Source organism: Lipophrys pholis (assembly GCF_963383615.2).
Source record: "Lipophrys pholis genome assembly, chromosome: 22".
NCBI lineage: Eukaryota > Metazoa > Chordata > Actinopteri > Blenniiformes > Blenniidae > Lipophrys > Lipophrys pholis.
This window is the reverse complement of record NC_137644.1, coordinates 7,700,073-7,710,015: the sequence shown is the minus strand read 5'-3', so window position 1 is coordinate 7,710,015 and position 9,943 is coordinate 7,700,073. Positions and strand designations below refer to the sequence as shown.

At 41.2% G+C, this 9,943-nt stretch overlaps 1 protein-coding gene across 2 annotated transcripts in view; it reads right to left on the bottom strand.

Moving 5' to 3' along the window:
• Window positions 1–6,858: 6,858 nt before the first annotated feature.
• Window positions 6,859–9,943, bottom strand: part of sfmbt2 (Scm like with four mbt domains 2) — a 47,415-nt gene continuing 44,330 nt past the window's right edge. For both annotated transcript variants that reach the window (XM_080491752.1, XM_080491753.1), the window contains 2 exons: window positions 9,464–9,598; window positions 6,859–8,381 (listed from right to left, as the gene is read on the bottom strand). In XM_080491752.1, coding sequence (XP_080347878.1) covers window positions 8,241–8,381; window positions 9,464–9,598 — 276 coding nt within the window. In that variant the 3' untranslated portion in view covers window positions 6,859–8,240. The remainder of the gene's footprint in view (window positions 8,382–9,463; window positions 9,599–9,943) is intronic.

Genomic DNA, 9,943 nt, shown 5'->3' with positions numbered 1-9,943 from the left:
GAATTTCCACGTAGGCTGGACCAGCTTCTAATTATACACTTCTTTCTTTTTTAAATTCCTCCCACCCACACCACTCCTCCATGCCAGTCCTGTGGTGCCCCCCCCCCCCCCCCCCCCCCTCCACTCTCTGCTGCTGTCTGCGCTCAAAGCAGCAAATTTATTTCCATTTTTATCATTTCATCACTTCCCTCAATGATAGCATCAATGAATTTATTACCTTTTGAAAGGGAGATGAAGGCAGCAGAAAGAGATGAGTTTATACCATCCCTCTATCTCTCTCTCTCTCTCTCTCTCTCTCTCTCTCGCTCTGTATATCAGATGCATCCCTCGCTCGGTGGAGCCAGGCATATGGAAATGGAGCCTCAGCAGATGGGGGGGAGTCCCACAGGCGGTCCAGATGACTAATGAATAATGAACAATGGAGGGGAAACTGCTCCGTCGTATAAACAGAGGTGTGATGTTAGAGATAGGCCACCGCTCAGTCACCGCTAAACATTAATCAATATTGAATCGTGTCTCTCTGTCTGAATCACACGGAGCGCAGCATCAATTTGCTTCCACTCAGGCATCTATTAGCTTATCAAAAGCTCAGGGAGCGCATAATTTATGAGACATGCCTTGCTGGATCCAGATTGCGATCTGTTGATGCACAGGATACATGCATCTCTCAGTGCCATTCATTATAAACCAGACAGCTTAATTCTCAGAGGTTCAGATCTTCTCTGTAGTCCTGGAAACCGCCGCTAATGCCCATGTACTTTGAATATCTGGAACTATTTTGTGTGTGTACTTTTTTTATATCTTCGTGGAAACCGGCCAAACTTAGCCGATTTCCATTTGCAGCTCCTGAATTATGCAGCTGCTCCACAGTCTACTGTAAAACACGGTATTCACCGTGGCTCACTGTTGGGTTCCTGTTGGAGATGCCATCTTGAACAGTTTTCAGCTCACTAACAGGATTCACGTCCGCAAAGGCGCTCGGCTGACTGTCAAGTTTCATTCAGAAGAAAACTAAAGACACGGCTGAACGTGAGCGGCAATAAAGCTCAAAACAGACAAACACTGTCCTTTAAAGGTCTGTTTTCACTGTTCAGAATAGCTCACTAATGACAAAGGTACAAACATAAATGGAGGAAGAAAGATGCAGAAAACCCAACATACATGATGATGATAATTATAATAATAATTATAATTATAATAATATAGTAACATAAGGGTAAAAACAAGACATTTCACTGGAGGCAAACATGTAAATGAACAAAAAAGAAAACAAACTATATAAGTTCAATAAATAAATCATGAATTTAACCCTGAACTACTTATTAGTCTTTAAAATAAAAATTCCAGTCAGTTAAAAAACAAACTGAAGATGAAGGACTGAAATGATCCAAAATCAATAAGTCTTGATATGAAAGCAATCCCATACTTGGTTCCACTGCGAGGAAGCAGAATGCAAGAATTACTGTGCTTTAACTATAACTTTAACAAACTAGTTATAATGAACTGAAATTACTGCTGACCGACAAACACAACTTTTTACTTTTTCCTCATCCGTCATCTGTTCTAAACACCTTGAAAGGGTAGAAAATATGTGAAAATATGTCTTTTCAGTCTTTCCTTCCCTGCTTCCTTCCTCCCTTCCTTCCTTCTTTGCCTCTTTCCTTCTCTTCTTGCTTTGTTTGTTTGTTCCTTCCGTCCTTCCTTTCATTAATACATGGGCGGATCTACTGGGGTGGCATTGAGTGGCACATGCCACCCTAAAAGACGGCGATGTCCCCCCACCCCCGTGAATAAATGCAGCACAAGATAGTGCCAGAGAGGCAAGAGACTGATTTGTTTGGAACGTGCTATTAAATTCAGTGTATATATCTATATTTATATATCTACATATATCAATTCCTGCCCCCCTCTCACCACCCCAGAAATATTTTTCTAGGTCCACCCCTGCATTAAAACAACATTTAAATTTATCATTCCTTCTGAAGAAGCTTCCTGCTCGTGTTGCTGCTGGAATGTGATGGGGAAAGAAACGGAGGACATTTAGATTTGTCTCTTCTTGTAATTGGAGTTGTTGCTCTGCTCTGACCTCTGACACATTTTACACATTTTCTGAAATCACCAGAGACGAGGCAGCTCCTCAGAAAACAGTGGACACGAAACGGGAGGAGAAAGAAAAGAAGAGTTTGTGAGTGAAACGGTGATGAAATCTGGTGTTTTTAGAGGCTGAGACAGTGAAGTCGCTCGGCGGTGAGCTGACAGATCGAGCCTCGTCTTCATCACTTCGTCTGATTGTTCTCCATCGAGTCTTTAAACTCTGTGTGTGTGTGTGTGTGTGTGTGTGTGTGTGTGTGTGTGTGTGTGTGTGTGTGTGTGTGTGTGTGTGTGTGTGTGTGTGTGTGTGTGTGTGTGTGTGTGTGTGTGTGTGTGTGTGTGTGTGTGTGTGTGTGTGTGTGTGTGTGTGTGTGTGTGTGTGTGTGTGTGTGTGTTACCATGACCTAGATTTCAAGTCTGCAGTGCAATGCGAGTGATGGTTCGTGTGTTTGTATGTGAGTGTGTGAGCGAGACAAAGAGCTCAGTCTATGGTTAACCATACACCTCGCCTTCCCCCACATCTACTCACACCTGCCTACACACACACACATACACACACACAACATTCATGCAGCAGTATTTTCTCACACTATTTGGCCTTTGACTCTTCTGGAGTTTTCCTCTTTAAAGTTGTTTTTTGTTTTGTTTTTACAGAAGCAAACCCCCCCCCCCTATTTTCTTCTTGTCGAAGTTGACTTACCAGTAAGTCTACTTCTGTCGTTTTCTTTTATTTATATTCCAGTGTCGCCTACTGAGACTTGACGTTATTTGGATATTAATGCCATTTTAATGAAGTATAACCAGTCGGACAGGTCTGAATTGACTTTGAGTGGCGCTGATTAGAAAACACCTTGATGAAATGAAGCACCACTACTTTGTTTCTGTGTTTGTTTAGTGTGAGCTGCAGCTGATGGTTATTTTTGCTGATTAACCAGTCAATCAGATGAATGTTGAGAATATTCTCAGTCCTCTGGCCGCTCGCTTCAGGGGTCACCACAGAGGATCACCGGCCTCCATGTCATTACTTCCCCTGGCCTCTTCTACTGTTACACCAACCATCTCCATTTACTCCTTCACCGCATCCATCAATCTCTCCTGAGCTCTTCCTCTGTGAACTCTAAGCATGCAACGCCAAGAAGTGGAGCAGCTCCGAGAGATGCTTTTGGACACACAGATTAATTTACCTTTCTCATCTATTTTTACTGGTATTTTTATTTGTCTATTACAGTCATCCTCAAACTTTGAATTTCACGGCTCAATCAAAAATCCTGAAGTCTTCTGGGGTCCAACCTTTATATTCACAATCTGATCACAATTAGAGACAGAGTGACTCCATATTAACACGGGCGAAGGGAAAGAAAGTGTATTTTTGTAATATTTTCAGAGTCTAGAAATACAAAACACATCAGATACATAACTTGTGTCCCAGTGTTTTCCTGAAGTCTGTTTCCCGTTCATACCCAAAGTGTAGTTTAAGGTCAAAGGGTGGGATGTCTTCCAATAAGAAAAAGACTTCAAGAAAAAAACGAATCTGAATATAGTTTAAATTAAAAAGATTTTTTTTTTTTAATAATCTATTTATCTGTATTTACCCTTTTTTTAATTTATGCCAAACACAAAATAATTTTTTATCAAGTTATTATAATTTTCCTCTCACGGCCAGGAGCCACACCTTGGCAAGCACTGTTGTATTTCTATGCATTTCAGCCCATAATATAAATTTTCTATACGTTATTTCCACCTGTTTATGCTGGTTATAGTCCATATTATGTGTGAATTTGCGGTGTATAAATAAATCGGATCCATACGTTGTGTAAGCTGTGTCTTAAAGTCAGTGTGAAGCACGAGTACACCGAGTGTGTGAGAAATAAACGTAGTGTTGCTATGGTGCCTTACATTTTAAAGACGCTTCAGAAGGTGGGTGCCATCAGATGATGTTTGAGGTCTCCCCCAGGGGCCCGGATCACTTCCTGTGGTCGCTGTTTCATCGGTTTGTGACACGTTTCTCTTGGCGTTGTGGCGAGTTACTGCAGATAAGCGGCGAATAAAATGTGAGACTCTTCAGTGGGTATTGTGAGAGTCTCTCAATTGTTCACTCGAGCACCATTTCCCCGTATTATTGATTCATGTGCAGTATTGATACCAGATGGTGTGATGATAACAGTTGTCTGGTATTTTACCAACGTGTTGATTTCTTGTTGATCTGTTTTGTTAAACGTCCTCTTGATATGCGTCATAGGACGTCTGTCCACAAGACAATCTCACTTATCTTTTACTCTCGACCTCTCTGCAGAAGAAGTATAAGAAATATTGTGTGTGTGTGTGTGTGTGTGTGTGTGTGTGTGTGTGTGTGTGTGTGTGTGTGTGTGTGTGTGTGTGTGTGTGTGTGTGTGTGTGTGTGTGTGTGTGTGTGTGTGTGTGTGTGTGTGTGTGCATAAACGAATTCAGTACATAGAAACATACGTCAGTATAAACACACACATACACGTGCCGTATCGGGCCATTAGGCTGACCTACATTCCTTCTTCTGAACTCAGTTGAACTGATCTCTAATCTTAACCTGTCTATAGTCTGACCCTCAAACACGTTCACACGAAAATCAATTGATTTCCTCAGTGTGGACTTTGATTTCTGTCATCACGGGTCCTCATTGTTTATTGTGCAATCACATTTGGGTCCCCACCAGTACGGAAAAACAAATGCACACACCGAATCATACGCAAAGATAGAAAATTGTTTGTTTTGAAGAAATCCCCATTATACAAAAAAGAAACATACTTGAAGATATCTGGCCTTGCACTTGGCATCACAAATATTGCTGCGAGCGTCATCTGCATTGTGTTTTGATAAGCGGAGCCTCTGGAGCGTTGCCTGAACACGCCGCTCCCGACGTCATTCCGCTCTTGTCTCGGAAAATCGCCTACTCTTCCACTCCCTCAGTCACAAAGATGCGTTCAGATACTGAAACATGGTACTATTTGATTTTAAGTCAATCAGTACTCTGTTGTACCAACAGAATTTGGTTGGTACCTATTAAAGTACCGAATTCGGTACCAGTCCCTAGTTCCACGTTGGTCCCGCGAGTACTGTTGCGTAATGATGTTACATACCTCCGTCGTTACGTGGCGCTCACAACCCCGCCTACATTTTAACTGCACTCTCTGTGGTGGGACCGAGCAACAAGAGTTGGTTCTGGGTGCGCTTTGCCTTGCCTTGCCTTGCTGTACTGTACCGTCCCGGCTCCGCCCTGCTCTGGGACTTACTGTGCAGTGGGACCGAGGCTCAAAGAGCCGCACCAGAGGGATGAAAGAGCGGCATGCGGCTCCGGAGCGCCCCCCCCCCCCCCCCCCCCCCTCGCTTGTTAAACTGATCGCATATATTTACACCCACATGTTCAGAAACATTTCCTGTTTTTAATCAAACACATTTGGACTTCACTTCATCCTCTGAGCTGGAAATCATTCATTTTTCCTCCAGAGTCGGATTTCAGTTTTTTCTAAATTGAGCAGCATCGATCTCCAGTTGGGCGTCTCCAAACCGACACCGATCCCCCGCTGTAAACACTTTCTGCATCGCATCCTTTCCAACCAGCGGACCTCCACTGGCCTGGTTTCCCTCCTCCTCCTCCTCCTCCTCAGACCTCTGGCCCCCACCCTTTTCCTCTTTGACCCCCCCAGCAGAGTCCTGGAAGCGGTTTTGCTTGTGATGCAGTCTGACAGCCCACAGAGATCAGAGGGGGACGATCTTCTTCCTTTCAGCTGTGGATTCGTAATGTCGCGGGAGGGAATGTTAGAAATATCTTCCAGTAAAGTCTTGTGTGATACAGGCCTTCTGCTCATTGATTTCCTGAAGATGATGGAGTAGTTCTACTGTGTGACACAACGAAAACACCAAAGCTCACTGATTTTTAGATGTAGATTTAAGACAGTTTTGCCTTCAAAATTGTATTTTCATCATTTGTTCCCTTTAGATAAGAAAAAAAGAAAAAGCCAATAAATTACTATTTTGGATCTGGTTTTATGGTAGTACTACGAGTTGTCACACACTGTAGGTTTTCTAGTAGTATTAGTAGTTTTCCAGTCATACTGCTAATTTTCTGGTAGTACTAATTATTTTATAGTAAGACTAGTTCACTGGTAGTACTAGTATTCTAGTAGGACTACTAGTTTTCTAGTGAGACTAATAGTTTTCTGGTAGTACAACTACATTTCTAGTTGGACTATTAGTTTTCTAGCAGGGCTGTTAGATTTCTGGTAATACTACTATTTTTTTAAGAGGAATAATTGTTATCTAGTAGAACTATTAGTTTTATGGTAGAACTACTAGTTTTCTAGTAGTACAATTAATTGTCTGGTAGGACTGCAAGGTTTCTGATAGTACTGCTTGTTATTAGTATGACTACTAGTTTTCTATTGGAGCAATTCGTTTTCCGAGAGTACTACAAGTTTTGTCATCGAAATAGTTTATTAGTACAAGTACTAATTATATGTAGTACATACTCATTTTTAACCTGCTTGTTGAGCAGTGAGACGTCTCGAAGTAATGTAACTGTGTGTATATGTAAAGTTGTGTATTTATCTGGTTTAATGCAGGAGAAAGAAAAAAAAGTCGTCTCTCCGTACGTCTCGATATGTTGAACCGTCACGTGGACGTGAGCCGATTAAAACCGCGACAGGAACATCGGCTGTTTACTCCTCGCCTGTCACCACTTAGTTTGTATTCAACCGGGAGAAATAAAGAAAATCATGCAAAGCAGACGTTTGATATGGGGTTGCCAGGCAACAGTATAAGGTAGCTTTTATTGAGAGTGACTCCATTCAAAGTATGTGTGTGTCGGTGTGTCCAACACAGCCTTGCCTCCAATTGTGCTTCTACACCAAACAGCTATCGCGGTAACAGAAGGGGGTAATTACCGTTATTTTGCCAACGTGAACTGTTGCCTGCCTATAAAACACGCTGCTAATGGAGTTTGAATGTCGCTGTTGTTTGATGAACTGGAACCCGCTGGTCACTTTATTTCAACTTTCTGCCCAATTGAACGTAGTGATGTCAACACAGTGCTGTAATGTCGCGGCTGTAATCAAACTCACAACTTTAAGACCCGAGTCCCACTTCTTGTCAAAGTAGCAGTTAGAAAGATCGGTTAATACTTTGTTTTGTATTTCTGACACGGCGTATTTATTCTTTTGAATGCTGGCTATTTACTGTCATTTACTGGAAATTGTTATCATAATCTTCCAGTTTGAGGAGCCCCCTTTTCAAACTCGTAAGCCTGACTTTAAGCATAATTTTTATATAAATGGTAAAAAGCTCAAAGTAAAGCTTAAAGAAAACTTCATTGTGAAGTTCATTAGCTTCACTTTTAGCACGACGGTTAAGATTATATAAAAAAAATAAAGCTTAAAGGGACACTGAAACTAAAGTGATTAGCTTTACTTTCAGCATCATGTCTAAAAATAAATAAGACGAAAGCTAAAGGTAAAGTTACTTGAAATGTTTGCAGTAGAGGAAAAGCAGTGCTACTCTATCTGCTGTGAATACTCAAAATGTTGTACTTCACGTGTGTGTTTTATCAAATCTACGAGGGGAGTCGAAATACTCAGTGAGAAGAAGAAAACGTGTGATAAAAAGTTAAAAATCAATAGAAATTTATTTTCTCACATATCAAAAATATCTGCAACACGTTTGCATAGATGGACACAAAATCGCTTCCATGATTGTTTCATGTTTGTAACAATGAGAAGAAGAAAAACACCGTCATCTAGATCATCCTGCTTCCTGTTTTAACTTCATACCGATCGTAATAGAGCTCTCCAATTAATCTCTCCGCGTCCAAATACATAGATCATTCCTCATAAATAGGGAACACAATAAATATTCCAAATATATTACTCCTTGGTTTGTTAAATATTTTTCCAATATACTTTTTCAGGACCAGTTACAGTCACACAAAAGAAACATGGGGAGAAACTTCTTCTTGAACTTAAATCGCTATGAGGGAAATCGATCACAAATAATGAGGAAAGCAAGAAACAAAAGTCTTCAGAAATGAGTTTGGAGCTTCTCAGAGTCACGTGGAAGCGGCTCCGTGTTGGCGTGGGGGAAACGTCTTCACACAGAAAAGTCCTTTCGGTGGTCGTCCCCTCCGCTCAGTTGGCGAACTGTCTGTAAAAGGCCACCTTGACGCGCTCGATGTGGTGACACAGCTTGATGGCGGGTCCGAGCTTCAGGTCCATACACTCCTGCACGGTGGGCAGGGTGAGCAGCAGCAGGGCCTGACCGTCGATGTCCTGGAAGGACAAACACACACGGCGGCTCAACACCTCATCGCTCTCCTGCAGAGGTTCAGGCCGTTTTCCTGTCCTGTCTGACAGCTTCCGACATTTTCTTTACTTTCTACATCATCAGTTCTGCCTCATTCTGTTAGTTTCCGTTTGTAAATATGTGAATAGTGGGGTTTTTTCTGTCAATATACTTAATAGTCTTCTCGACTTCCAATCTGTTTCTTTCTTTCTTTCTTTCTTTGATAGTAATAAATACAAATAAATATCTTAACTCTATTTTATTATGTTCTATTCTGTGTGGCACAATGCTGTAAAATAATTTCCCTCTGGGATCGACTGATTTAATTTGATCTATTTGATTCGATTCTATTCTATGTAACTTTCTGGTTCAGTTTATTTTACTGCAGCACAAAATATTAGATAATAAATTTGACTTCTTCCAAGTCCAAAACACAAACTTCATTGCTAAAATCATTTAAATGAGCCCATGGAGCAAAATCCAGCAGTAAAATGTGGCAAACCTTGTCAAATTCACGTTGTTAATCTAAGTTAAACTATTTGCCTATAAATGAGTGTCTACACCATTTTGGTGCTTGTATTAGAATTTTTATTGTTTGATTTCTTTTTTTCAAAGGAATCCAGGTTTCCACAAATGCTTCATATTTTAAAACAACCAACTTGCATATATTTTTAAGAAGATCACCATCATCTAGCTGTTTTTTTTCCTTTCTTTTTTTAAATCTCCTGGTTTACCAAATGCTGTATTTCATTTTGTATGTGTTCTGTACTTCTGTCAGTTTCTTGTAGTTTTGTGCTGCAGTCATATTATTTTGACGCATCTGCTGCATCAATGACGAGAAACAAAAGGTAAATCAGTGAATGTAGACTGAGGCGACTGTGGCTCAGTTGGTGAAGTGGGTTGCCTCCCAATCCTAAAGTTGGTGGTTCGATTCTCTATCCAGCTTTCAATGGAAGTCATTTGTATTCATGTCATGGATCATATAAATGGCTGTGACACTATTTCAGCAGTGAAACAAACAAAAAACCTGACAAGTTATAATAAAGAAGAGGAAGCTGAGACGGTTTACCTGCTCCTGGAAAATGTTGGCCAGAGACGCACAGTCAGTGGAGTTAATGAACTGGACCACTTCGTCTACGCTCCACTCCAGAGGGTTTCTGTCCAGCACCAGCTGACCTTCCTCCTCTTCCTCCTCCTCCTCCACCTTGACGCACAACACACATCACACTATTACAGAAACTTCCTCCTGTTAATTAATTTCCCTCCATAGCTGGATTTTCTGTTTGCCCCGATTCACACTCGCTTTTATTCACTGTTTCAACGGAGAGTGAAGCACTATTCACTCTGCATGCGTTACTCCTTTATTGCACTTCTTTGTTTCTGCAAAATCTCCAAAAGGGCAAAAAGCTGAAATGACTCAGCAAATAACTTCAGACTGGATGTGCTTATTAAGGCCCCGTCTCTATAACATTCAGTTTCATTACAAAAACAACCAACAGCACCCACTAGTGGCCCAACATGAAAATTTTCCAAACTTTGCCGTGGAAAA